The 27975-nt window shown below is 41.6% G+C and overlaps 1 protein-coding gene across 7 annotated transcripts in view; it reads right to left on the bottom strand.

Annotated features, from left to right (window-relative positions):
* Nucleotides 1-3388: 3388 nt before the first annotated feature.
* WDFY3 (WD repeat and FYVE domain containing 3) overlaps nt 3389-27975 on the bottom strand; it is a 160785-nt gene continuing 136198 nt past the window's right edge. For all 7 annotated transcript variants that reach the window (XM_071753664.1, XM_071753665.1, XM_071753660.1 and 4 more), the window contains 20 exons: nt 27310-27430; nt 26849-26934; nt 26569-26649; nt 25987-26041; nt 25509-25628; nt 24583-24700; nt 23432-23538; nt 22707-22860; nt 20402-20493; nt 19244-19456; nt 17815-17962; nt 15720-15874; nt 15117-15275; nt 14074-14253; nt 12762-12944; nt 11777-11873; nt 10428-10757; nt 9254-9365; nt 8644-8841; nt 3389-7013 (listed from right to left, as the gene is read on the bottom strand). In XM_071753664.1, coding sequence (XP_071609765.1) covers nt 6893-7013; nt 8644-8841; nt 9254-9365; nt 10428-10757; nt 11777-11873; nt 12762-12944; nt 14074-14253; nt 15117-15275; nt 15720-15874; nt 17815-17962; nt 19244-19456; nt 20402-20493; nt 22707-22860; nt 23432-23538; nt 24583-24700; nt 25509-25628; nt 25987-26041; nt 26569-26649; nt 26849-26934; nt 27310-27430 — 2830 coding nt within the window. In that variant the 3' untranslated portion in view covers nt 3389-6892. The remainder of the gene's footprint in view (nt 7014-8643; nt 8842-9253; nt 9366-10427; nt 10758-11776; nt 11874-12761; nt 12945-14073; nt 14254-15116; nt 15276-15719; nt 15875-17814; nt 17963-19243; nt 19457-20401; nt 20494-22706; nt 22861-23431; nt 23539-24582; nt 24701-25508; nt 25629-25986; nt 26042-26568; nt 26650-26848; nt 26935-27309; nt 27431-27975) is intronic.

Here is a 27975-nt window from a genome sequence, read left to right as displayed (position 1 = left end):
GGGTTTTGGAGAAAAATCAGCAATGTAACTGCTGTTTGCACACTTCCTAGAAATGAAAAATGTGAGGAGCTTGGACTCACCGCAGAATTTCCCCCAACTTCCACAGGATCAGGGTGTCAGATCACCTCTTCTGTTTCAGCAGGCAGACATGCTGTGGTCAAAGGCACTGGGATTTCAAGCTAAGGGAGAAGCTCAAAACAACAGACACCAGTGGAACTGGTTTAGTATTATTTTTTTCTTAGATAAATTGAGTTGGGCACTGCTAGGTCCATTGGTCACTCACCCAACCATAGCAACACTCCAGGTATTGCTTGGTTCTGAAGCTGCTGTTCTCGAAGTAGAGATATCCAGGGGGTGTCCTCTTCAACCTGGATATCAAGTGCTTGAGCAGCAGTGTGTGTGTCATAACTTTCTACAGACATAAGTGCAATTGTGTACTTTGTTACAAAGTTTGCCTTAGGACTGTGGGTAATTCCTACAGTCTGATGTTTCTGTTTGATGTAATCAGTGTCCATAAGTCATCTACTTCTTAATTTTATAAAGATATCCATTTTGCCTTTTTTTTTTTTTTTCTAAATGTTTGTTAATTTTCATTAACTCAAAGCTTCAGTGGAACAGATAACTCTGTACTGAAATGTTGAAAATAAATGGAATGCCAATAAAAATTTGCTTCTAGAGTTATGTCATTACAAATGGATTTTTCTTCTTCAACTGTATTTCAAACTACCAGAAAAGTTTCTACTCCTTAAGCTGAATTGTGACTGTCCTGCTAGGCCTGGGCCTCAGCCCCTGCCATAAAAAGCTTTTGACAGCCAAGGCTTTGCCTACAAAGACCTTTATTCCCCAGAGGTAACCAGAGCAAATTACCATCTGTCTGTGCTCCATCAGCATCCATGGGCTTTGCTGCATGGTTCTATCTTGCTGGTTTTGTCTTTTATATTTTGATTTATTGTAATATCAAGAAATAGGAATGCCTTCTCTCTAAAGCAAATGCATCTTTAAAAGAAATATTATTTTATGAAGTAGAAAACCACCCCAGGTAGTTGTCATGGTGAGCTATATCATCCTGTAACAGTGGAAAGAAGCAAATTGGGCCTCCTCAATATAATAATGTATTTGGGCTTCTGCATGGATTCAAGACTTTCCACTTATGCTAAAAGAAGTGATAAGGAGAAAACAGCAGCTTAGGGCTTTCACTGATGCACACAAGTAACCCTGAGATCACTATTATTTTTAATTACTACTGCTTGTAGAGCTGAACTCAAACCTAGTTTTACTCCCTAGGAAGGGTCTAAATCTACCCTTTTCCAATTCAAAGCCATTAACCCTTGTCAGGTAGCTACACACCCTCATACAAAGTCCCTCCCCAGCTTTCTTGTAGGCTCCTTAGTACTGAAGATGCTATGAAATTGCTCTGGAGCCTTCTCCTCTCCAGGCTGAACAGCCCCAACTCTCAGACTGTCATAGGTGAGGTGCTCCAGCCCGATGACCACTTCTGTGGCCATTTGTAGGTGGGTTGGTTGTTAGGTAAATTTTAAGAGCTTGGGTTCTGTGCCAGGGAACCCACTGTGCATCTTTGCCCTCCCACCTGTGCTTCCACAGGAGTTAGGAAATGGGTCCCAGTTAACTCTGCAGCCAGCATGGTTCTCCTGTCCCCAGTGTCCCTGAGCTGCTGGTTCCTGTGTGCCCTCAGGAGAGGAGGGTGCCAAGCCCCAGCACCTCGACGCTGGCTCCCTGCCCACGTTCAGGGGGTCTTGGGAGAGCAACAAAGCCTGAGGAACAGCAGTCCTGGCTGCCAACATGGGGTGCTCACAGAAGCTGCATCCCTGGGAAGGGCTGGAAGCTTTTCCCTGACACAGCTGCTGAGAGCAGCTTGTCTCAACACCCCCCCCACCCAAAACCTACCAGCTACCTGCCCAGGGTGGCGTTGTGGCTGATTACCCAAGGTTGTAATCAGTGCTGCTGCACACACACACACACACACACACACACACACACACACACACACACAAACCATCCATCAGCATTTACATTTCTAACACACTCTTGCCCAGAGGCCACTGCCTTTGCAGACTCTGAAGGGTCAGAGACCAGCCTGGAGCTACTGTGAGGAGAGAACTTCTACCCCCAGGGTCTGAGCAGCAACACCAGGACCTACAGCTTGCAGTCAGCGTGGTTCACTGCCTCAAAACACTGTCATGAAGTTAATTCATGACCTGCTCCCTGGCAGCAGAACAGCTGCCAGTGTCTGCAGGTATGCTGAGGAGTACAGAAATCACAGGATCATGGAATGGCTGGGACCTTAAAGCTCATCCAGCTCCAACCCTCTGCATGGGCAGGGACACTTCCCACCAGCCCAGGGTGCTCAAGGCCCCATCCAACCTGGCCTTGAATACTGCCAGGGATGGGGCAGCCACAGCTTCCTTGATCAAGCTGGGCCTGTGTCTCACAACCCTCACAGGAAAGACTTCCAGAAAATTCCCCTGTAACTGTTAAAAGAGAAACATTCTCCAGAGTATGAAAAGATTTAAAATATGGAAATCCCCCAGTGAGAAAAACAAAAAACCTGTGAAGAGTGGACATTACCAATGCTACATAATCAAGCTTAGGAAGCTTAACAAGGCTTAGGAGGGCCATGAGAAGCCCTTCTGTAATTACTGTTTCAGAGCACATTTCAGTTTAAGTAAAACCCCCAGAGAGTTCACAGAAGGAGCTCAATGCTGTAAGCTGTGTTCATCGGTAGAAGTTCCTGTTCTTTTACAACCAAACAAGTCACTGACTGTCAAATACCAAGAATGCAGTGCCAACTGCAGTGCCCATCAGCCAAGGAACATGGTAGGGTGAATGCACCAAACCCTACTTTTTCGTTAGAGGAAACCTGTTAACCACCAGCACTGGCACATAATTCATCACCACCATCAGAACCCACATTCATTAGCATTGCCAAATGGACTGAAGAATTACTGAAATATGTCAATGTTTGAGGATCTTAGGCTGTTTCTCAGCAGATAAGGTGAGGTCATGCTCAGAGTCACTCTCTCCATGGGGAAGATGATTTAAATTGTTTTTTGATACTTCCCTCTCTGCCACTGTTCTTACTGAGCATGAATTAAATCATCCTTTTCTATCTGCTCCTATTGGTACAGCCTGTTCTACACTGTCAGTCAATCTGGCTTCACACTCTACACTGACACTTATAAAAAGGAATAAACAATGACAATTTCACACTGAACTGTAGTGGAGGACTGTCCTCATGTTCAGAAAGCAAAATCATTAACATTAATTTTTAGTCCTTTTGTCCATACAGAAACATGTTACTCGTTAGTTGACACTCCCATGGTTAAAAACTATTCAGTTGCAAATGTCTTTCCAACAAATGCAAAACAGCTTTTTGGTGGTAAATAGCAGGTATTTATTTGAAATGAAAAAAAAAAAATACTTCAGTACCTGAACTATTGCATTTAATCATGTATTGTTGTAATTGTGTTACTCTACCTTTTTGCATTGGAGACAAATATACAATGAACATTCAGATATCACAGATTGCACACTAGATAGTAAATTGTCAGGCCTTTTACATAACCACCAAAAAACAGATATTGGATTCTGCAATATAGTACAAAATTCCACACTCCAGTCTTAGCCAGTTATCTTCAATTTACTCCTGATGCTGTACAAATAAATGGCCATTTAACTAGGGCTTACAAGTTAATAACAGGACAAAAAAAATATACATTGCACTGACACAAAAAGTCAGCTGTGTTAATAGTCATGCAACAAGTAACCAAACTTGCTGAAATTAAAAATACTTTCTAAAAACAGTTTCAACTGCATAAATATTTTATACACAGTTCATTTACTGAAACAAAAGGAGTCTTTAGATGATACAAAGCAAATATAAGTTTCTACCAATTTTATACATAAGAAAGTGCAAAATAACTTACCTAAAGTGTTCTGCTATTGAACTGATGAATGTCAGCTGGAGGCAGCCAACCCCCTCTCATAAGCATGACATTACAGTTGCACACTACATACGACTGTTAGGAGTACATGAATAAGTATACTACAAAGAACAAGGCAGGAAAAGACATGTGAGGTACTTGCAGAGAATACAGTCTACTAATGTTAGTGTACATGAGCATATTGTTGCTTAACGGATTTTACATGGAAAACAAAGCAAACAGCTGCATTAGAAGCTTGAAAGAAATGGAAAAGAAACCCAATTCCAATTGAACAAAACATCTGCCCACAGCACCAGGTGCCAGAGGAAATCTGAGCAGGTGTGGTTTTTCCCCCCTCCACCTCCTACAAAAGCAAGGATGGGACATGTGGAACAGCACAACAAAAGAATTAACTCAGAGGGCTGTGGTGCTTTGTTGGCAAAACGTAAATTGGGACCAATCTCTACGCTACATGATTTGTAAAGAATAATGACCTTGTTTTTTTTTTTAGTACACTGCCAAACACCAAAAGCGTACAACACCACCCATACAAAGTGCTTATGCAGCCAAACACAACTCTTCCCTGGTGCCCCACTACCTCCATGAGCCCACGATAGTACTATATGCCAACTGCTTGCTTTAGTGTTGAGGTTATTTCAGTGTTACTGTAATAAACCTTGCTTTCATTAGGGCTTTACTGTGTGGCTGTACAAATTCCAGTGTGTGGAAAAGACGACTTCCTTCAATTTAGTTTTGATTTGAAATCTGAAGGCAAGGAGAAGAAAACTCTGTGGACTCAGTGACATTTAAGAGTTATTAAAATAGCCTTTTCTTCAAATTGAAAATGTTAAGGCCACTAGCCTGTCTTCTGAACTATGCTGGTTTCGCATCATTTTGGGAAGGGTGAAGGCAACGTTAGAGAGAAGAGCTGAACACTGACCAGTGCTCCACATGCTTGCTGAGAACCTCTTCTTGGTTTAGGGCAAATCTGTCAGGGTAGCCCTGTAGTGTGGCTACTTGATCTCTGCAGCCAAAGGGATCTATTTGGGTCAGCTAATCTCAACAAACCTGCATTTACTCAACAGTGTGCAAGGGCTCTAGAGAAGCCTTTCTGTTCATTTGGGGACCTAGTACACATACCAAAACAGGAACATATCTAATTTTACAGACCAGCACATACATAAAATAAACAAACATGTATCAAAATACATATTTAACCTTCAGTGCATAAACATGTGATACCAGGGTAAATTGCAAGTGGTGAGGATTAACAAATATTCACCACTAGAAGCTCAAATCGAGAGAAGACAGGTGAGCCCACTGCAGTGCCAAGGACCTTCTGGAAGGAGCCCTCACCAACACAAATGTTCTGGCATTTTTGATGGTGCAATTCCGAGGACACTGCTGGTTTGCTGTCCCAGAGTCTGCCCAAATCATTCCATGTGAAGGATAATCTCATAGCCTCAGGTGAAGATGCTCCCTGAAGCACTAACAGGCCAAAAGCAGGGCCACCTGTCTTCTGTTGGTTTGGATCATATTCTTACCACTATTAAAAAAGAATTCATTGTGAATATACCTAAATCTAGATTAGTTTGTCACCCATTTATAAAATATATACACAGACATTAAAAACCAAAATCAAACCAAATGCCTGCCTGCCCCCTACCCCCACCACCCCAGCCCCCCCCAAAACCCACTGGCAAGATCTCATTTGAAAGTTAAGTCCATGGGCCTACCCGATGCACACCTTCCAGTCCCAGTGGATGTCACTGTCTCTACTTCATCCCACATGTAGTGCAAAATAAATGACAAAGAGTAGTAAAAAAATACTGCAATTAAATTCATATTGAAACTTAAAAAACATCATCTGCTGCTGTCAAGTTGATGCCGTGTGCTGAACCACAAAGCTGGCTCTCAGAAGCACTTCTGACATGACTACTATCACCCTGTTGTAGAGCAATCCCTATTGTTCAAAAGTTTTTTTGCAAAGAAGCTACAGGACAACAGCAGTTAAATTTTATGCACAAGGAATTCATTCTTTACCTATGTGCAAGCCAACTGCTCTAGAATAAAGAAGATAAAAGCTGGTTCTTGCACTGCATGAATCAGCTGCTAATGAACATTAAGTAAGTAACAAAACTGCAGCTCTGACGTATGTATAAAAGAGGCCTTATTAAATATGAACAACACTGAGGTGGTCAATAGTTTGGTATAAAATGCAACACAAGTGTACAATTTAGTTTCTGGTTATCTTACAGCAAGAATAAAATACTCCAAATCCTATTTGCAAAAATGTTTTCTTTTGAAAAAATCCATGTAATTCTATGAATAGCCTTACTTAAATGAAGATACTGTGGGCAACTGAAAGAACAAACATGCACAGACTGGATTTTCAACAGAAATACACATAATGCCTTCAAATTTTCTCTTTTAAACATCCTTATTTAAATCGAGAGATGAGAGAAAGATAGTGGTTAATCTGAAGTCCCATGTAACAGGCAGTTAAGTTCATATTTAGATAAAAAGGCCATTATACCTATTTACAATATACAGTTACTTGCGAAGAAGGCAGATTTACAACTATCTTCTAAAAAGCCTTCCCCTCCCCCCAATAAAGATGACTACCTCTACAAAAACAAGACAAGAACGGGTGTTTAGGATGAGGATTTTCTCAATAGCAATGTCAGCACAGGGTTAGGGGTTGACAGTTCAGTAATCATGTCTTCCTGGGCCTTGCTCTTCACCTCATGATGCTGTTGGCCTCATTTACCTTCCGTCCACACAAATCAATTCAATGATCCCTTTTTTTTTACTTTTAGTGCTTAAAACTCAGTATAAACTTAAGTGTAAACAGACAAGATTCTAATCCCTCCCACTCACTGCACGATACTTTCCCTAGTTCTTGGAGTGATGGTGGGGCTGGATGGGGTCTCCACTTTGCCAGGACCCCATCAATTTCTGGACCCCTCCTCTAAAACCCGCTCGTGCTGCAGGTTGTAGAAGCAGTTCTGGCAGACTCTGACTGGTGAGGAAATCTTCAGACGTTTGATTTCAGACTGAAACCTACTGCACCTGTAGGGGAAAACACACATTGCTGTGAACACAGGGCCTCTCTTGACCTGGCCATTTTCTGTCCAGGGGTGGAATTATCATCATGACTTCAAACATCAGAAAACTGTCCAAACTTATCTCAACAGAGAAATGCAATGCAGCATGGCAGGAGAATTTAACTGCTGTGATCACCATAGAATCAGTGAGATGACTCTGGAGAGGCAGCTTTAAAACAGCTGTTGTTACCAGTCTAAGCTCCAAGTATAGCTACAGAGATCACAGAATGTCTTTGGTTGGAAGAGATCTCCAAGATCATCCAGTCCAACCTTTTCCCAACACTGTAAGCTCACCCCTAAACCATGACCAGGTCCACAGGATGTTTAAATACCTTCAGGGATGGTGACTCCACCACTGCCCTGAGCAGACTATTCCAATGTTTGACAACCCATTCAGTGAAAAAATCTTTCCTAATATCCAGCCTAAACCTCTCCTGGTGTAACTTGCATCCAGATGAGACTGGGAATACCATCTCTGACCCAGTGGACCAGAGAAGAGCCTCCCACCTCAGCTCCTGGGTAAGGGGAGCTCACACACTTTTCTGTGTGTCATACTGGCTCCCAAATCAGCATCCTTACAGTGCTGCACACAATTTACATTTTGACCAGGTTGCTTGTAGACTGACAAGAAAACCAGTTTCTGAAAAAGAAGTTTGTGTGCTTTTTTCCTTTGCCATGTTCATTTGTCTAGAGCTTTGCCCTGATGAGCAACAGGGAGGTTTTCAAAGCTGCATGCAGATAAGAGCCTTGAGCTTGAAGAGGGGAGAATCACAGAATCACACAGAACCAAAGAATCATCCAGGTTGGAAAGGACCTCTGGGATCAACTCCAACCCTTGATCCACTACTACTGTGGTTACAAGACCATGGCACCGAGTGCCACATCCGGGCTGTTCTTAAAAACCTCCAGGGATGGAGAATCCACCACCTCCCTGGGCAGCCCATTTCAATGCCTGATCACCCTCCCTGTAAAGAATTTCTTCCTAATATCCAACCTAAACCTCCCTTAAAGTCCATGCCCTCTTGTCTTACTGGTAGCTACTTGGGAGAAGAGCCCAACTGCCCTCTGGCTCCAACCTCCTTTCAGGGAGTTGTAGAGAGTGATGAGGTCTCCCCTGAGCCTCCTCTTCTCCAGCCTGAACACCCCCAGCCCTTCCTCACAGGACTTGTGCTGGAAATTCAGGTTAGACATTAGGAAGAAATTCTTTGCTATGAGGATGATGAGACACAGGAACAGGTTGCCCCCCTCCCCCGCAGTGTTGAAGGCCATGTGGGATGGGGCAACCTGGTCTGGTTGGAGGTGTCCATGCAGGGGGGTTGGAACTGGATGATCCTTAATGTTCCCTTCAAACCAAATAATTCTATGATTCTGTGATTTCTTTCCTGATATCTGTCTTGCTAAGGGGATTTATAAAGGGGCTGCTCTGTCTTTTCTAATTCCTCCCTGGAACTTTTAAGGGTGCAATGCTTTTTTCCTCATCATTTTGGTAGGGAAAACCTCAATCTTCCAGCAGTTTTCTGTGGCGTGCAACAGCTTTACCCAGCCTAAAATTCTGGAAGGAAAAGAAGAAAGAGGAGACGTGTTGGCTGGCTTACTTCTGGCAGAAGAGCTGCCCACAGTTCCTGCAGTGGTGCCTCCTCTCAGTGAGTGAGAACCGGACGGCACAGCCGGAGCAGCTGTCCACACCCTCGTCCTTCACCCAGTGATCGGCTGCGGATCGGCCCGGCTGATCGCTCACTGACCAGCTGAAGACTCTGCCTCGACCATCCCCAATGAGAATCCTGCTGTGATCCCTGCAAGAAAAAAGGAAAAAAAAGCAAAAGCATTCCTGAAAAAGCTCCAGCACAGTCAGACGCAGACATCAAGGACTGATTTTCTATGTCAGAATATGTAATATAAAAAGGCTGGACTTGATGAGCTTGGAGATCTTTTCCAGCCTCAATAATTCTGTGATGCTGTATGGAGGTCAAACTACCAGCACAGTGACTAATGCACTAATTAGCCTGGTCTGACTGAGAAACTGAGCTGTAACAACACCCTGTGTAACATTACGTGGCTGAGTAACTCTGCTTATTGTGTAACCTCAGTCCTTGAACAAGACTGCCCTGAACAAAGGACCAAAAAGCAACAGCTGCTTTGCACTGCTTCCCGCTGACAATGATGAAAAACCAAAGCATTTGCAGCAATTGCTTGCAAGCTACTCACTTTGAGATGCCAAGTGCAGTGATCTCTGCTGGATGTGCGTTGTCTTTGCGATCAAATGCCGTGTGCATAGTTAGTTTGCTTCTAAAAACCAACTGACGCTCCCATCTGTATCCTAGAAATGAGTGGGAAGTAGGAGGGGAAAGAGCAAATTTGCATGTTCTCATTTTTGTTCCCTTGCCCCCCAACATACATGAATGTGTGACTTTGTAGAAAGACAGAAAAAAAAAAAAAAAAAAAGTCTCCTCACTGAGGTAGGTAACTCTCTGTGACTCAAGGTTCTCTGAGAGAAAACACATTTTTCAGCTACTGCCCAATGCATGTAAGAAAGGAGCAGATACAAAACAATGTACAGAGCCTCCAGTTTCTCTAAATCCAGTTGGGAATTGCAGAGAATGGTGGCAAACAGGGAAACCCTGTACCAAAGCCTGGCAGGACTAGGAGGGCTTAATTTTTTATTTTATTTTTTAAGTCAGGACTCAGATTTCCAACTATCATTAATGTTCTTCATAAAAGCTCATATGATGCTGTGTTCTGGGTAGGTGACAGTTCTGATGACACACCAGTGCTCTGGCTGCTGCTCAGCAGTACTTGCAGCGTGCTAAGGTTTTCTCCTTTTCCCCATTGTGCTCCAACCCCCCCCACACAACAGAACTTTAGAGGTGTGCAATAAGTTGGGAGGAGACCCATCTAGACAGGTGATTCAAACTGACCAAAGAGATATTACACACCACAAAACATCATGCTCAGCCATAAAACTGAGAGGATGCTTTTTGGGGAAGGCAGTCATTTGCTCAGAGACTCTCTGGCCATCATTCTGCTTGCAGGAGGTGTCTAGTGACTGTTTCTATCACTTGTTTTGTCTTCCTCTTTCCTTCACTTATTAGACTTGGCTCATGAGTTCCCTTCCTTTTGTTCTTCCTATTCTCTCCACCACCCTACTGAAGAGAGTTGTGGTGGTGGTAGTGAGTGAGCACGTTAGCTACTGGCCAGGGCAAACTGACCACAAGCTTCTCAAGAAATCTTTTCAACATGCAACCTTCATACACAATTTTCTCTTCACTGACCATTTTGGAATTACCAGACAGCTCTGCTCAAAGCTGCAAAGAGACTGCCTCATGGGTCAGTCCTGACAACACATTTATCTGAAACAGAAAGTACACCCAATTTCTTTTACCTGGTTTAAGCTTGCTGTAGTGCCGTGCTTCAGCATAGCTGGGGTGAGGGTGGTTAACCTGAGCATGGGGATGCATTTTTGCTTGTCCCTCAGAGTAATTCACAAAGATAAAGCCATCTTTCTCATCCAAGCTGAGCTGGTCTGACCAACGCCTGGAGTCATCAGAGCCACTGTCTGCTGACCACGCAGCTGCTGCTCTGTTGGATGATGACCTAGGCCTGTGGTTGGTGCTGCCTGGCTGACTCTGGTTCTCCTGCAGTTTTGTGTCCTGGCCTGTGCATGGATCATCTGCCTCGGAGTCACTGCTGTCCTCTTCGTGGGCCTCCTGCCCTGGATTCACCCAAGAGGAGAGATGTTGTTAGTAAGGCTGCTTGTAGCCCAAGTTTTTTCCCCCTTCTGCTGCTGCACTACCAACAACCCAGCATGAAGAGAGGGAAACTTTATGCAACCTTTGCAGTGAGTCAGCTCTCACCAGGAATCACACTGTTCATCTTTTTTGCACTGGTCTTGCAGAAAAGTGCACTCATGAATTGAAGCTGTTTCCTGCAGTAGTCTGTCTGAGACTGGCTATGACAGACACAATGAATAAAATTTTCAAGAGTGCTCAAGTTCACAAAACCAAATCTTGCTGCCTTTCAGCAAAACTTAGACAAGTAAGCACAGTCAGCTGTCTGAAACTCTGGTTGACTGAGAAACATGATGCAGATTTATTAATAGCATGTTTTGTTAACATACAATAGTAACTGCAGAAGATATTCATATTCCTAGTGGAACTAAAATTAAAGCAAGCTATACTTGTAATAATTATTAATGAGCTGCATTATATAATAACTACTAACGAGTATAATGCAGTCCAGATCCAAAACCAGATCATGTCTTCAATACGAAGAGGGCAAAAGGAAGGTAAGATGGCTAAAAGACACACCAATCAAGCATGGACCAAAATCTTTGACAGGACAAATGATATGGCCAGCACTGGCTGCCTAAACAGAATGCTGTTCCATCAGGAGGTTTTTTTTAAACTCTGCTGTTATTCTATAATTCCATTTAACAAACAAACAAACAAATGTAGCTTTTGGATATGGCAGCACCCATTGCATTCACTGACAGCAGAAGGCATCACCCACAGAAATGTTCCATCTTCACAGAAAAAAACCCTGATGAGCATGATTTTTTCTTACTCATAGCAGTGTGAAACTACTATAAACCAGGTGGTGAACTAAGACATGTCTATTGCCTTCTGACAAAATCCCCATTGTCCATTCTGCATTCTGTAACCACAGGATTTTACCTGCATATACTGAAGATCAGACAAAAACCAAATACAACCCCCTCATCAAGACACATACCTATTTGTGCTTCCTGACAATCCTCTTGCATTTCCAGCACCTCCACAGGCTCAGGAGCTGGTGTTTCTGGTACTTGCAAAAACTCCATCCGCCAGAACTGGAAGGGCAGGGGATAAGCAAAGTGGCACATGCCAAGCTCTTAGCTTTCTTTTGAGCTACTTCTAGGTTCAGATAGCTGATTTAAGATAGCTTGATTAGAATTGTGGATTTGCAACTGCCAGCATGAGAGGCAGATCACATCACCATACCAAGCCCTGTGTTTGGGGGCTAAATACTGTAAGAGGACACCTGTGTTCATGCCTGAACCACATGTGAACAAGTCTTGTGCTGTTGTTCACCATCCTAGCTGTTTGAATAAAAAGACCCACCCTGTACAGCAATCTGAGCAGCAGACTCTGGTCAAGGCAGACCTAGGACTGCACAGAGCAAAGTACTGAAAACTGACTTAGACTCCCAGTCACCAGAGTTGCCATCAAGTTCCTCTTCCTTTCTAGACAGCAAAATGAATTGTTTCAAGGTGTATAGAACAAAAACTACAATCTCCTGGCATAGATGCTGGAGACCAAAAAGTGTCCACAACAGAGCAGGAAAAAAACATGTATGTTGTTGACTCCTACTAGGTACTACATTGTAATGAATGCACCAAAAAGGAGTAAGAAAACCAAAACACTGCATAGGAACGTCAGCTCACTGAAAGAGCTTTCCACAAATCTTCAACATCCACCTCACTTGTGGACAGGACACCGTGCACTGCATGTGCAGGAATGGCACAGCTGTTCCAGTACCTGAAGGAGTCCCCATTGTCCACCCAGCCTGGACTCTCTCCTTCCTGAAGGACTATTTGTCCAGCTGGAGCACCCAAGTATAGCAGGTCTGCTTTTGGTAATGGCCAGGACATTGTGCCTGATATGACTTCTCCAACTACCACTACTACAAAGGCATAATCTTATATTTCCAAGTACTCCTGGACTTTCCAAGTACTTACCCGGACTACTCCATCTGAATGTCCTGTTACTATGACATTCTGGGTGTCCCATTCATTCATCTCTGACACAAAGCAACACATTATTTGCTGGCTTCGGCCAGTGAAAGTGTTTACACTTGCAGTAGGGCTGCCATTAATGCTCCATACATGAATGTAGGTGCCAGCACATGATACAATATCCCCCTGCAAAGACAAATGACACCTCCGTTGGAACTTGATGATCTTGAAAGTCCCTTCCAACCCTATTTTATGATTCTATGATATTTCAGTACAAGTCTCAGGTTTTCTTCAGTAAAAACAGAAGCCAGTCTCATGTATAAGTCAAGTTCAGCCACTAAGGCTGGCATTTTCAGGATCTTCTATTCAAGCCGAGTTTGGCCACCTAAACAAATCTTTAGGAAAATATGTTGTTGTTTTTTTTTTTTCAATTGTAATTAGTAGCAACCTATTTGTTGTATTTACAACATACAATCAGTAGGCCAATTACTGCATTTTTCACAGCATAACAATCCAACAGCAGATTTTCAGCACTCTCCCTGCTCAGTTTTCAAAGACTTTGCTCATATTGACCCTATTCTTTTTAACAAACATAAGTTCCAACTTAATTTGCTTTCTTCTTGGGATAAGAGCAAGACATGGTACAAACTAGTGCAGGAGAAATGGGTGCTGCAGTCTCCAATACTGGCAACACTACAACCACCAGACTACCTACAGCTCATAAACTGTGCCATAAACAGCTCATAAACAGCCCCATTTTGTCTGGATTTCAACCACTGCATCTGCTCCAGTTGCAACATGGCCCATCCAGCCCCAATAGCTACATTAAGTTTCAACTCAGGCATATTCTTTGATGTCCATGGGATCTGAGTAAGTGGCAACCTCTAATTTATAAGACCACCAGGGAGACAAGCTTGAGGATATGTCTGTTTCTGCTACAAACTGTCACTGCAGCTTTGTCCAATGTCTTCTGCTTCCTTTATATTAACATAAGTCAACCAAAGTAACACTAAAAAATGTTTTCGTATCAAACCCACGGAAGGTTTGATAACCCACTTTGAAACTTTGAAAATACTGCTGCCAGCATTGTTAATGAGCTCTTCCAAGCTCAAGCTGCTCTGCTTGCAGCAAACCCACATGTGTTGCTGGAGAGAAGACAGGAATCACTCCCTAAGCCAGCTGGTTTGTTTTCAGACGAGTTACAAAAGTTTTGCCTAGCTAACAAAAGAGCTCAGTTTGTTTTTCTCCACTTCAACAACTTCTGACTCTTGCTCCTGCTCCCAGTGCATGCTGGTGACTGGTGGTTGGTTCTTACCGTTAATTCATTGATACAGAGAGCTGAAACTGGAGCTCTGTGCCCCCGAAGCTGTGTTAAAAAAGAGAGTTTGTTCAAATCCCAGATGATGCAGGTGCGATCCCGGGACCCACTCACAATGATGTGATAAGCCAGTGATGCTGTTAAGCAGGTGACAGTGTCAGTATGACCCAGTAATGCCTGCAGAACAAAAAACCAGGATGAACAAGCTATAATCAGGAGAGAGCACAAAAATTACATTAAAACCACTTGTATGAGAAGATTCAAGTACTGTAATACTGAATATCCTTATCATAAGATGCAGCTGACTTACTGGCATTCAGTAGGCAACTATTTTCATAATTGAAAATGACAGGAGTAATAGTTTTTTTTGGGGGTGGGTTGGTTTGTTTGTGGATGGGTTACATGGGTTTGATAGTGTTTGGTTTGGTTTTGTGTTGGTTTTTTTGTTTGTTTGTTTAGTAAACCCACAAAACTTGCCCTGCACATAGGTGTAACTGACCTTAAGGTACAGGCACTCCTTTGCTAGATTAAAAGTGCTTTGAATTAATAAAGCAAGAACATCTTAAGGTGATCCTGAACAAGTACACTCTGCTTCCACAAATTCCACAGCCAGAAAGAGCAAAGTTTTGCACAGATGTGTAATTTAAATAGATACATTAAAAAAAAAAAATTAAAACAGGAAAATGAACCTTTTAAGTCAATCTCCTTCACTGTCTTCCCTGACACAGTTTTGGCATGGGGTATTTTATAACACTACAATAAACAGAGGATTTTACAAAAAACATACCTGTATAATTTTGTTAGCATTGCTACCAAATTCCCCATCTGTCCAAAAGCTCCTGAAGATCAACTATCCTTTTCAACAATGCAATTTTAAAGACACATTTTGCCCACTTTCAGAGCAGGTCAATACCTAGAGCACTCAGTTCTCTAGATGAGTGACAGACTCACGGTTTCAAAGCTTACTGTGTGAGCAATACTCTTTTCATAATTCCTTTGATCTTATAATTTACATAAAATGCACCTTTATTGTATTTTACCTGTTTCAGTGTAAGGGCTTTAGCTTTTTCTTTGGAGATGCCCATTTCCCAGACACACACAGCTGTGCTTGTTCCTCCAGTGATGACTAGTTTGGGGTTGGGGCAAATGGCACACAGTATTTGACCCCATTCTGACAAACATTCATAAACAATTACTGCCTAAAAATAACAAAACCAAAGAAGAATTACTTGCAGGATTAGTCTTTGTTAGGTTAAGAAATAAAAACTGAGTGCCACCCTGCAAACTGGACCATGAAGTAACTCAGATACTGCTACTACCCCTTAGGCAACTCTTCCTCAACCTGAAGCAATTCCAGCCTTTGCCATAAGATGCACACTACCCCACTCCACACCAAAAGAAAAGAGATGTACACATGGGTGCAATTCACTCATGCTTTGCAGATCTGATAAAAATTAATAGTTGTTTTATGTCATTATGCCAGCATTCTGATTAAGACCTTCAGATAGAGAACAATAAACCACAGACAGTACAAGATTATTTTCTTCACATGTGAAAAAAATTTCCATTGTTAGAATTTTTGCACTACTGAGTACTAATTGCTTTTGGTACATTCTGCATTGAAACAAATTTAGATTACAAACCTTGTCTGACTCGTAGGTACCCAGCCTACAGCTAAGGTCTGCATAGCCCCAAGCAAAGGTTTTATTCCATGTTGGTGGGATGAGAACCTTGTTCTGTTCTACTGCCAGGATGCCTTTATCAGTACACACAATCTGTCCCACAGGCTCCTTGAGCTCTGAAAAAGAAGATGGCATTACATTTTATTGCTAGCACAGACAAATGCCAAATGACCCCACTAATTACAGAATCAGTGAATAATCATGGTTGGAAAGGACCTCTGAGATCACTGAGCCCAACCATACACAGAGGCAACAAGCAAAAAACCAAATCCCCTACAATCTGGGCCACTGGAGCATGTCCTGAAATGCCTCATCTATACCATTCTTAAGTAGCTCCAGGGATGGTGACTCCACCACCTCTCTGGGCAGCCTCTGCCAGTGCCTGACCACTGTTTCAGTAAAGAAATTCCTCCTAATATCTCATCTAAACCTCCCCTGCTGCAGCTTCAGGCCATTTTCTCTGCTCCTGTCACAATTCACTGAGGAGAAGTCAACACCCCCGTCCCTACAACCTCATTTCAGGGAGAAGTAGAGAGCAACGAGGTCCCCCCTCTACCTCCTCTTCTCCAAACTAAACATTCCCAACTCCCTCAGCCTCTCCTCACAGTCTTGGTCTCCAGACCCTTCCCCACCTTGTTTCCCCTTCTCTGAACTCACTCCAGCACCTCAATGTCCTTCTTGTGGTGAGGGGCCCAGACCTGAACACAGCACTCGAGGTGCAGCCTCACCAGAGCTGAGTACAGGGGCACCATCACTGCCCTTCTCCTGCTGGACACACCATTCCTGATACAGGCCAGGATGCTGATGGCCTTCTTGGCCACCTGGGCACACTGCTGGCTCATGTTGAGCTGACTGTACACCAGCACCACCAAGGCCTTTTCCTCTGGGCAGCTTTCCAACCACTTCTCCCCATGCCTCTAGCATTGCCTGGGGTGGTTGTGACCAATGCTCTGCAAAAGTAGGGTTCCTGTGCTGGCTATATTTTACAAATCCTTGTTTCAACTGCAACAATGGCAACTTTTGCTACATTCCTAAGAAATGCAGGGCTAAGCACGATCAGTAGTGTTGAGAAGATGCCAAGGACTGCCAATAGCTCTGATCCCACCTGTGATGTTGCACAAGGCATTCTTCAAACAGGATGCCAGTGGTTGTTAAAAGCCATTGTAGCATTTTCAATAGAGAATCACAGAACTGTCAGGGGTTGGAAGGCACCTCTAGAGATCATGGAGTCCAACCCCCCTGCCAGAGCAAGGGTCACCTACATCCGGTCACACAGGAACACATCCAGGTGGGTTTTGAATGTCTCCAGGGAAGGAGACTTCACAACCTCCCTGGGCAGTCTGTGCCAGTGCTCCCTCACCCTCACAGTGAAAAAGTTTTTCCTCATATTTATGTGGAACCTCCTATACTCCAGGTTGCACCCAATGCCCCTTGTCCCATCACTGGACATCACCAAGAGGAACAAGTGCGAAGCTTTCAGTATTGATTCCAACATCTTGGCCAAGCATTCCCACAGGCTCCATTCCTGAATACAACCCATGGTGTCATATCACTATATAGCATTTACCTGCCTCACAGACCAATTAACCTTTACTGAGTCCAATGTCAGGTATTATGTCAAAAAGTCACCTTTTTTTGCTCTCAGTGCAGCTACTAAACACAACCCATTCCTGCCAACATTTCTCTGTGTATCTTGGCACTGCAATAGAGAAACCTTCTGCTATAGAAATCCCCCAAATTGAGGCTTCTTCAGGTCCACTATGTACCCATAATGCTGGTTGTTAAATTAAAATTTTAAAGAGGTGTTTGGGACCAATTTTATCTTTCTATTTTATAAAAAGTTGTATTAAACTGGCACAGATTTTGTGCTTCCCATGTCTGCTTTCAGGTAGCTAAGAACGTAATATTACAGCATTAGGATTTTTTAAATTTGTCCTTCAAACAAAAGAACAGACATTAGGAACATAAGAACTAGTCAAAACATGGAAAAGGATTTCTGAAATTCTGAATGGTCTGGCAGAGTAACAGTAACAATTACTGTTGTTTTACACTGTACCTTTCACTGGGGCAAGGGATGGCCGCAGGTTGTCCAAATGATGGAAAAAAATCTTGTCCCCTGTGGAACCAGGGGGCACAGAGGTTCCTATGGGCTCTCCATTCAGTCGGCTTCTAACACGCTTGGGTGGGTGTGGCTTTTTGAAAAGCTGAAATTCATCAGGAAAATAGTTTTTATCAAAAATTAAAGGTTTACTAGAGCACAAGCTTAGAAAGATCATCAGTACATCAGGTGGCCAGGCTAACCAAGAACAGAGTAACAGCATGGCTGGGCATGTATCTGGACCACAGATGACACACACAAGAAACATCACAGAATCAGAATGGTTTGTGTTGTAAGGGACTTCTGGAGATCATCCAGTCCAACCCCCTGCCAGAGCAGGCCACACAGGGACACAGCCAGGGGGGATCTGGAAACTTTCCAGAGGAGACTCCACAACCCCCCTGGGCAGCCTGGGCCAGGGCTCCCTCACCCTCACAGTCAAGAAGCTTCTCCTCATGTTGAGGTGGAGCTTCCCATGTTCTACCTTCAACCCATCATTCCCTGTCCTATTGCTGGGCACCAATGAAAAGAGATTGGCCTCATCCTCTTGACACCCACCCCTCAGATATTTATAGACATTCACAAGATCCATCTAAGCCTTCTTTTCTCAAGGTTGAACCTTGAGAAGTTTTACCAGAGAGCAAAAAATCCTGAAGAAATGCCTATTAAAAAAAAAACACAAAAAAACACAAAGAGAAGAAGAAAGAAACCTTAACCCCTAAAAAACCCACACAGTAAAACTTTAGATTTAATTATTTAAAGTGATCTCTTAAAGAGAACACAAACTTTAAGATGCATCAAAAATATGCCTATATAGCATCTTATCTATAGATGCCCTACAGGAGTCAATCTTCTTAATTTAAAATTTGAGGTGTTTTTTCAACAGATTCCTCAAAAAATAGATGTGGCCAAACCCTACAGAACTCTAATAAACTGGTATAAAAAAAATAAAGCAGCATAGGTTATAGAAAATATTTTAATATATTATAAAATGTATTATAAAATATATAAAACATTTTATTACAGGATAACTTAAAATATCTCAACAATAGGCCTTACTTCGAAGTGGCACTTTCATTGCTTCCCTGTGGCTCTGCAGCAGAAACATACTTTTTTTTTTTTTTTTAATCTGATTTTTAGAGCTGAGCCTTAAAATTCATTTTGTCATTATTTTAAGGGTGCAAAGGGGAGAAGAAAAGAAAAAAAAATTATAATCTCAAAAGCAAAGCCCAAGGTTGATTTTCATTGCATTTGTGATGGAAATGTAAATTATTTCACATCACTGGAAGAGTATTTCTGGAAAAACACTAATGGACTTTATCATTTTATGTTAATACAATTAAATTTGAATGTCATTAGGCAAGTAAGAATTCCACAAAGGGTGTACCTGCTTTGGTATCTGCCCAAAGTTATTAATGAATCCTATGGTAGCTGTCTCTTTTAATGGATCATTGATGTTATATATGTCCACTTGCCCCTCATAGAAGAGATGGTGAAAGACATTTACAGCTTCTACTGCAGCAGGACCTTGCTGTTTATACCCAAAGACCAAGTCAATCCACTCATGCAGATGTGCACTCACAAAGTCACATTCCAGAGCCTGCAATTCAGAGAGCACGTGTTAATGCAACTGATGTGGTCGTCAGTTGAGTCCACTCACCTGCCAGAAAGCAAGTATATTTTAACAAATTTGTTACCTTTTGATAAAGCTTTTCATTGAAGCAAGTCTTGCCTCGACTCACTCCCTAGCTGTCCTGGTTTGGGCCAGGATAAAGGTAATTTTCTGCCTTGCTTTCAGCTAAGTCTCTTGTAAGTAGCTGCACTTGCTGAAATTAACAGCAAGTTTCTCAGACAGTGTCTGCTTCTAGGACTGATAATGCTCAATGTTTATAGTTACAGCCAGAGAATGGTGTGCAGAACCAAGGACATGGCTCAGTTCTGAGGAACATCTTACAATCCATAAAAAGAAAAGAAATAAAGAGGTCACACCCCTTAGGGAGGAACAAACAAGACCAAAATTGACCAGACTATTCTGTCCCATACACGTCATACTCAGTATAAATTTGAGGGATCATGAGGGTCAAACCCCTTCCTGCTTCCCCTTCTTTGCCTGTCCCTGTTTGCTTCAGCATCCTGGGAGGATTCTGTCCGTTCCTCTGCCTGTGCCTCCTGATCTGTGCCAGTCTGAGTCCGTGTGTTCCTGCTTCCAGCTTCTGACTGTTGCTCACCCCAGGAGTCCAGCCTGGACTTTCCCTGGGCTGCCCTGCTGTTTCATTAAAGCTGTGTAGTTTATCAGGGAGGAGAGGGGGAATGATAGAGACCATGTATTATTTGGTTTAATTGCTGGGCCAGTGTTAAACTGTGACAGATTTAAGCTAAAAGGAAGGGGAGGAAAACACCAGCTCAAACTTGTGCAACAACTAGCCATCAACCCAGAACTCATGGACTGGCTGATAGCTTTGACTGCCAAAACTGATCTTAGATGAATGTGCAGTCAAGAGTCCCAGCTCACATTTCCTATTGTCATTATTGAAGTGCTAATTACCTCCCGATGAACTCTGATGAATTCTCGAGGATCTCCTTTTGCCCATGGGGGGAGGATTACATCACCAAGTTTAGTGCCATTCTGTTTGCATCCTATAAAATAGAGAAAAAAATTGTAGAGAAGCACTAAAATTGCACTGCAACAGCAATGGTAAAAAAAAGTATTAAAAATAATCAAATTCTAACAACTTTTCTTTACAAAGCAACCAATTTCACACTTGTCTTTAAAATACTGTGTCACATTTAAATGTCAGGCAATAAAACATGAAAAAGTCTGCCTCAGTTATTCACATGAGAATGGTTGCAGGAGGAGGAATTCAAATACTCCTTGCTAAGACTTCTGAAGCTTAGGACAGTGTTTCAGCATATGCTCTTCAAAACAAACACTACTCTTATAGCTTACAGACGTTTATTAAATGACCCCTCCTCAACCTTCACAACTTCATAATGTACAGTCTGAACTCAAAACATTTGTTTCCCCATCAATTGCACTTGGAACATGTTTATGTTTTTATTTTTCTATTAAGCAATTTTCTGCTTTTCTCTCACCATCATGGGAAAGATGCACTGCACTGCATGAAAGATAATGAAAACAACAGCCAGTAAAAAGAGTCTTTTGCAACCACTGCACCATCAGGATCTTGTTCTGTTAGTTTAGCATGAACCTAAGCAGCCGACTGCTTCCACAGAAGCTATTTTCCAGAGGAATCTGCACAACTAGGTTAATTTTCTGATCCCTTTTTTTACCTTCTTGTCCTCCTATAAGGAAAACTGGAATAGAAGTGGTGGCCCAAATTAAGAGAGGACAATTTCCTGTACTTGGCATCTGTTTAGTATAAATACAGCAATGGTGTGTCAATTGAATATATTTTGAAGAAAATAAATTCCAGTACTAAACAGTGTAACAGCAAACTGTACTGAGAAGCCTTGGTGGAACAGTATTTCATCCCAGGATTAATTTTCTCCAGAATACAAGCATTCTGTTTCTGTATCAAAGAATAGAATGATTGTTCTGCCCAGGAGAATGGCTACCCATTACAGCATTACATGCTAAATATTAATTTCATAACAGTGAAGAGTTAAGAGGTTCACACAAGCTTCATTCCCAAGGTCCCTGGTGATTCCCGTGGGCATGGTCTGGTCACACACATTCACTTGGGTCCCAGACAATTCCCTTCCCACTCTTGAACATTAATGCTGGCACGTGGAGATTACTAAAAACTGTATTTATTAAGACTTCCCAGTTATATTCTTGCTTTGTTGCTTACTGCCAAGAGACAATTCCGAAGTTCCTATTAGCTCAGAGGAACAGCCAACAAATTTCAGAATTTACAGGGGTACAGGACTAAGTACTTTGCTCCAACAGAGACATTGCTTGCCTCTCCTGACTTTGAATCTTCCTCTCCGGAGGGAGGGAGAGAGGGATTGCTACAAATTAACACAATCAAATGTATCACAGAATCTTTGACAGTTGTTCACAACAAAACATTTCTTATTGCTGTTCCAAATGCTCAGTGGAGAATTTCTAGGACTCCAATGGTCACAGTGAAAAATTATCAGATGTGGAGCTAAGTGGACAGGACTTCAATGTTTTTCCAATAATGGCCACACACTTCTGTGTAAAACATACTTTTAAGAGGTCTTTGCATGCTGTTCTTTTGGTTGTGCCTCCAATCTCTTACAATACATTTTGAATTAAGTATTTGAGGCCATTAAAATACATTACTTTATTAGTCTTTACTATTGCTATTAGATTCATAGCACAGAGACCAGAAAATAAGGATTTAATGCCAGCAATAAGAGTGACATAAATCCTAAGGAAAAACAGGTGTGAAACTTGACTCCTGTTGAATCATCACTCTCACAAAAGCCAACTGTGGCATTTCAACTAAACCTTGAAAGAGTACTTTAAGCCAAAATTCTGGAAGTGAAGACTGCCAGAGACATTCTGCAAAACTTAAAAAAAAAAAAAAAAAAAAAAAAAAAAAAAGAGGGTGAAACCATAATGGAGCAGAAAGCTATATGGAGAAAAACACAAAAACACAAACCAGAAAACCTCCCAAGTATATAATGATTATCATTTCAAACTGGTAAAAAGCAAAAATCAAGTAAAACATGCCACTTAAAATAAAAAGCATTTTTGGCTATTTCAGTGTCTTGTTCAGCAATTCTCAGAACAAACTCTGCATTAACTGCTTACAATGAGCACTCATTGCTGGAGTAATCACCTCCAGTCTGAAGCAATCACCTCTGTCTGGCACTTGCTCCCACACCCATAGCAATGCTACCATGGTCTTTCTGCCTACCTAGGTCAAAGTTGTTAGAATTGAGCAGGAACTCCGGGAGGTAAAAAAACTCAGGGATGAGCTCCTTCACATCTGCCATGTTGTGCTTGGAGGCTGAATACCAAGCCTCCCGCACACTGTGAAACATCCGGTCAGCCAGGTCAAAGTGACCTCCCTGTGGGACAGAGCCAGAAGCACGTCAGCATCACAACACCTCTCAGCACAGCAGATTTGGCCAGAAAGCCAAATCAGAGCATCCTCTGCCTAATAAAGATATAGGGGATGTAAACAGCTGCATTACTTTTTGGTACATAATGACAGGAAACATAAAGAACTGAGAGACAGATACACAGAATTTCAAGGAGAGAGTCATCTAATCCCATTTCAAAGCTCAGTCTCTTCTTTTAGCACAGAACTAAACAACTGGCATATGGTTGTTTCAACAACAAAAAAATAAAGCCTGACGGGCAAGTATTTTTCACTATAAAACTTGCTTTTATAGTTTTTTTGTTCACTTGTATTTTGTTCCACATATATTTAGGAAAATGTTAAAACTCCAAGGAAAAAAATGTGAATTCCATTACATGTTCTGCAAAGCAACATCAAAAATCTCCAGGCAACATAAACTGCTAAAAATATTTCTTCTGCCATAATTGATGAAAACAAAGCTGATTGATTGTATTTTTCACTTAGCTCTCAAAAGTACAGCAGGAAAGAAACACAAAGTGAGGTGATGTAACTTTTACCTGTAAACGTAAGAAAATCTGAGTAAAAGGCTCCATTCGGACGAGATAGGAAGCCACTATCATGGCTGATGAATAGTGGGTCCCATAGTGATAAGCTGGAGTTTCCCCTGCAGAGGATTAAAAATCATACACAGAATAAAGCAGTTACATGATAGAAGCAGTACTAACTGAAAAAAATTATTTAACTTTGCATTTTAACTAATATCTGACCTTGGACACATTTAAAATTGGAATTCTTTGTTTTCATTCTCAGGAATATGAAAGCTTTAGTTTTTGCCACAGCTACCACGTGAGTTTTGGCCACAGACCAGTAGTGCTAATTCAGCAGGCTTCTGCAGTGCAACACTGAATGGTTAGTAATTTTTTTATTATAACTAATTGAAATGATAGAGAGGAGGTTTTCTTCTGATGGAAGATTTTACTTTTTTTTTTTTAAAACTCTTAGTCTCAATGGTTACTGTGGAATTAAAGGCTTGGGTAGAAAGAAGTCTCAGAACTGTTTGCTACAGATTTTGTACAGCCTTTACTTTCTTCATTTCCTAGCAAAAAGTCTGCATAAATACACCTAGAACAGTCAGTTATGGAAATAAACATCTTTGTTACCTGCTGTTGTTTAGTACAGCACCACAGTAGTTAAACAAACTTGTCTCAAACTATTTTATTTTTTTTTTAGCTAGGAAAGTGTTGTTTATTTAGAAAAAAAATATGCATTAAGATTAAATGAAAAAGCAAGAGTACTGCTAATGCAGAAGTGTTTCTATTCCTTTGTACAACTTACTTTCCCTCAGCAGCAGTCAAACTATATTAGCAGAGACAGCTGGTGGTGTGCCTTATGTGCCTCACTCTAGCTTTTGAACTGCTGTGAATGTGCAACTGTTTTGTCACACACACACACACACACACACACACACATATATATATTTATACATAAACAAAAGCTTTCAGTTGAATTTAAAAGAAACAATACAGTAAGAAAACAAGCACAACTTTGTTCTAATTTTAAAAAAAATCAGAAAACTAAAAGCCACAACAGAGTACTGCATACTCCCATCCAGACTTTTTGACCCATAATATAAAAATCTGTGACTCCCTCCCACCATGTGACAGGCACAAGTCCCTCTGCTCTTCCTTCACGACATAGCATCACTTACCATTGGGATCTTCCCAGTCTTTGTATCTCTTCTTGTACTGAGCTAACCTGTCTTCTGTTTGAGCTCCCATGGGCTTGGCCAGATTTCTGAATGTCTTGGGATTCGTAAGATCCAGTTCCTTTAAAAATAAACCAGCCACCAACTTTATAGAAAGTAAACAAAGAAAACCAAACCCAACACCCCTTTCAACACTGCTGATTACCATATTTAACATCACATTCCTCCTCAAACTGTCCTCAAACTGCTGTGCTTCTGCACACACAGCAGATACAATGTTTAATAATGAATGTTAAAAAAAAGTCCTTCCCTCTGATCTAAGAGAGTCACTTTTTTATTTTAAGACTCATCTGGGCTTCAGATAACTTCTTCTCTGCTCTCCTCATCCTGTTTCCCCAAATCCCTCTAACTCTGTTCCTGAATACTGGACACACACCCTTAGCAATATTTTATGTTACAGTCTGGCTGGTAGCAACAGCTGCCTACAAAAGCACCAACAGGATGTTTCATCTTTTTCAAAAGCAGATTCTATGCTGTGGAGCCAGATTTGATAATAACCCATAGCAGTCTTCTGGACAGGCATGCTTTCTCTGTGGGCATAACATCCTTCAGGGTTTTCAGAATAAAGCTAATACAAAGTCTCACAGGAACTGCTGCAACACAGAAAGGCAACTTCCATAGAACAAACTAAGGCCCTCAGCTGTGGACAATCCAGTAAAATCAGCATAGCCAAGGGCCTGCCTGCATGGAACAGCCATGAATCTCTAATATCCTACTGACTGAGAAGTGGAAGGAACATTACAAAATAGATGACATCAAATAACTGGCAACAAAGGTAAGCTTTCATTTTACCAAGGCAGTACGAGCAAGCTGTAATGTTTGCAAAATCTCCAATATACAAAAGATTATTGACAAGGTATTTTATTTACCTCTGAATCATAGTCTGCAAGGATCCAGGGAAACACAGGGTACTGCATGAGATCATTGTAAGATCTGCCTGCCAGAGTGTTCAAGTGCATCAGGTACTGGAAGTTACTGATTTCTCCTCTCTTAAGGAAGACAGATAACAGCACTGTCAAGTCTTTGCTTTACAACAATCAAATGTCCATGCTGCCAGACTCTCAAAATGTTCAGCTCTCCCCAAACATATCAAAATTCAGTATTACAATGCTCAGTCTACTTCTGCTACAGTTTCCCCACCCCCTTACATTTTCAACAGTAGAACCATTTCCTATTTGATGATGACATCACGAAATACTACAAACTAAAATGCTGGAATACACTTTCTACAGCAGTACATTCCACCTGTATGAATAAGAGAATGAGAATTCTATGCACTGATTTATCATGTGTAAGCACAAAATGTGGAATTTCATGTAAAAAAGATCCCAAAATTTTCATACTTACTTCCCATCTCTGAGTAACAGATTTTTCTCCCACTAGAGTGCTAAGCAATCCAGACCTAATGGGAAGAAGGAAGTGCATTTTCTTACTTTGCACTGGTATCTGGGTTACATCTTCACAAGACAATCTCAAGTTCTAAGATGAAAGCTTTTAAATTTTAACAACTGGAGAAAACCCAGCTTTTTGCTTTAGCAGTACCTTTTTATTTTTCCAAACCCAGACTGTGATAAGATTATGCATGTTAATTACACAAATCAGTGGAAGTACAGATATATCCAACAGGCTGCCCAAGAGGAAAATATCATCAACAACTTGGATAAACCTAATGGCCTTGGCACTCCTATTCCTTTCAGGATGTATTGGTATACCAATAACATTAATCCTGATAGCATATACCAAGTAGTAAGAATAATGTTACCAATGATATTAGGCCATTTAAAACAAAAGGAGCACATCATTAGTTACTTATTTTGGGCATTTAATTTGAGGTTACAGCACTCTCCACTGAATCCTGGCCATAATGTAAGCATAATTTATTTGAAACTGACAAGCTACATAGAGCTGGTGAGGAACAGAATCACCTACCCTTGCTCTACGCTGGTGTTTGGTCTCTGCCCAGACACTGACTCTGAACTGTCAGTCAGAGATGGCACCACAGCCAAAAACCTGCATCAGCAGTTGAAAGGGAGATGAGGATTAGTGTTTCTCTCCTCAGTATGTCTTGTCCTTAGAAACACAGTGCATTTAGTACAGTTACAGACTTCATTTTGAGCAGATGGTTGTTAGGGCCCTGTAGGCTCAAATACGGCCCAACACAAATATTTGCAAATACTCAGATTAAATGTTCTAACTTATTTTACAATACCTTTGATAAACTTTGTTTCTAACCCCTTTTTGGAAAGCTAGAAGATAGTTCCGTCCGTCTCCTGAGAAAACTTCAATTGCAATTGGCTGAAAACAAAGAGGACAAAACCCATGTCAACACTTACACAATTTGCTCTTCACCTCTGAAGTTCAGACACAGACCACTTTAAGTTATACTGTACTTCATCTGACACCAAATTATGATGAAGCAGCCTTTGCTTAGCGTGGCCAGATGTTTCATTTTCCGAACACTGAATTTCACTAATACATCAAATAAATTACACCATGATAAACCCAACGTTCAAACAAGAATGCCTGACCTAAGCACTTCAATTTCAACACACTTAAATAACTTCATTTCCAAATACTGATCAGTTATGTGTTTATTCTATTTTAAAAATTAAAACATTATAAAAAAATTCCAGACTTGGTTCCTCAATGCAAATATGGTATCCAAGGTACCTGCAAAAGATATCTCCTTTTATGTACTTCCTTGATATCTTCATATGCAAAAATGCTGCATGTTCTCTTGAGTTGACTTGGACCTTGCCTTGCTCCCCTAGGTATGATTGGCTCATGCATCCTGTAAAAGAGCATAAGCAGGCAAGTGAAAAGTGATTAAAAAGATGATAAAATAAAATAATTATTCTCCTAATTCATGGAATTTTCAGGGTTGGAAGAGACCTTTAAGATCATCCAGTTCCAACCCCCCCTGTCATGGGCAGGGACACCTCCCACCAGATCAGGTGCTCAAAGCCCTGTCCAGCCTGGCCTTAAAAACTTCCAGGCATGGGGCTTCCACCACCTCTCTGGGCAACCTGTGCCAGTGTCTCACCACCCTTATGGTGAAGAACTTCTTCCTAACATCCAATCTAAATCTCCCCTCCTCTAGTTTGAATCCATTCCCCCATGTCCTATCACTACCTGACATCCTAAAAAGTCCCTCAGCAGCTTTCCTGTAGGCCTCCTGCAGGTACTGGAAGGCCATAATAAGGTGTCCTTGGAGCCTTCTCCTCTCCAGGCTGAATAACCCCAACTCTTTCAGTCTGTCTTCACAGGAGAGATGCTCCAGCCCTCTGATTATCCTTGTGGTCCTTCTCTGGACATACTGCAGCACATCTGTGTCCC

This window comes from Heliangelus exortis, chromosome 10, assembly GCF_036169615.1.
Source record: "Heliangelus exortis chromosome 10, bHelExo1.hap1, whole genome shotgun sequence".
Taxonomy (NCBI): domain Eukaryota; kingdom Metazoa; phylum Chordata; class Aves; order Apodiformes; family Trochilidae; genus Heliangelus; species Heliangelus exortis.
The sequence above is the reverse complement of the archived record's forward strand: the minus strand, read 5'-3'. Positions and strand labels throughout refer to the sequence as shown.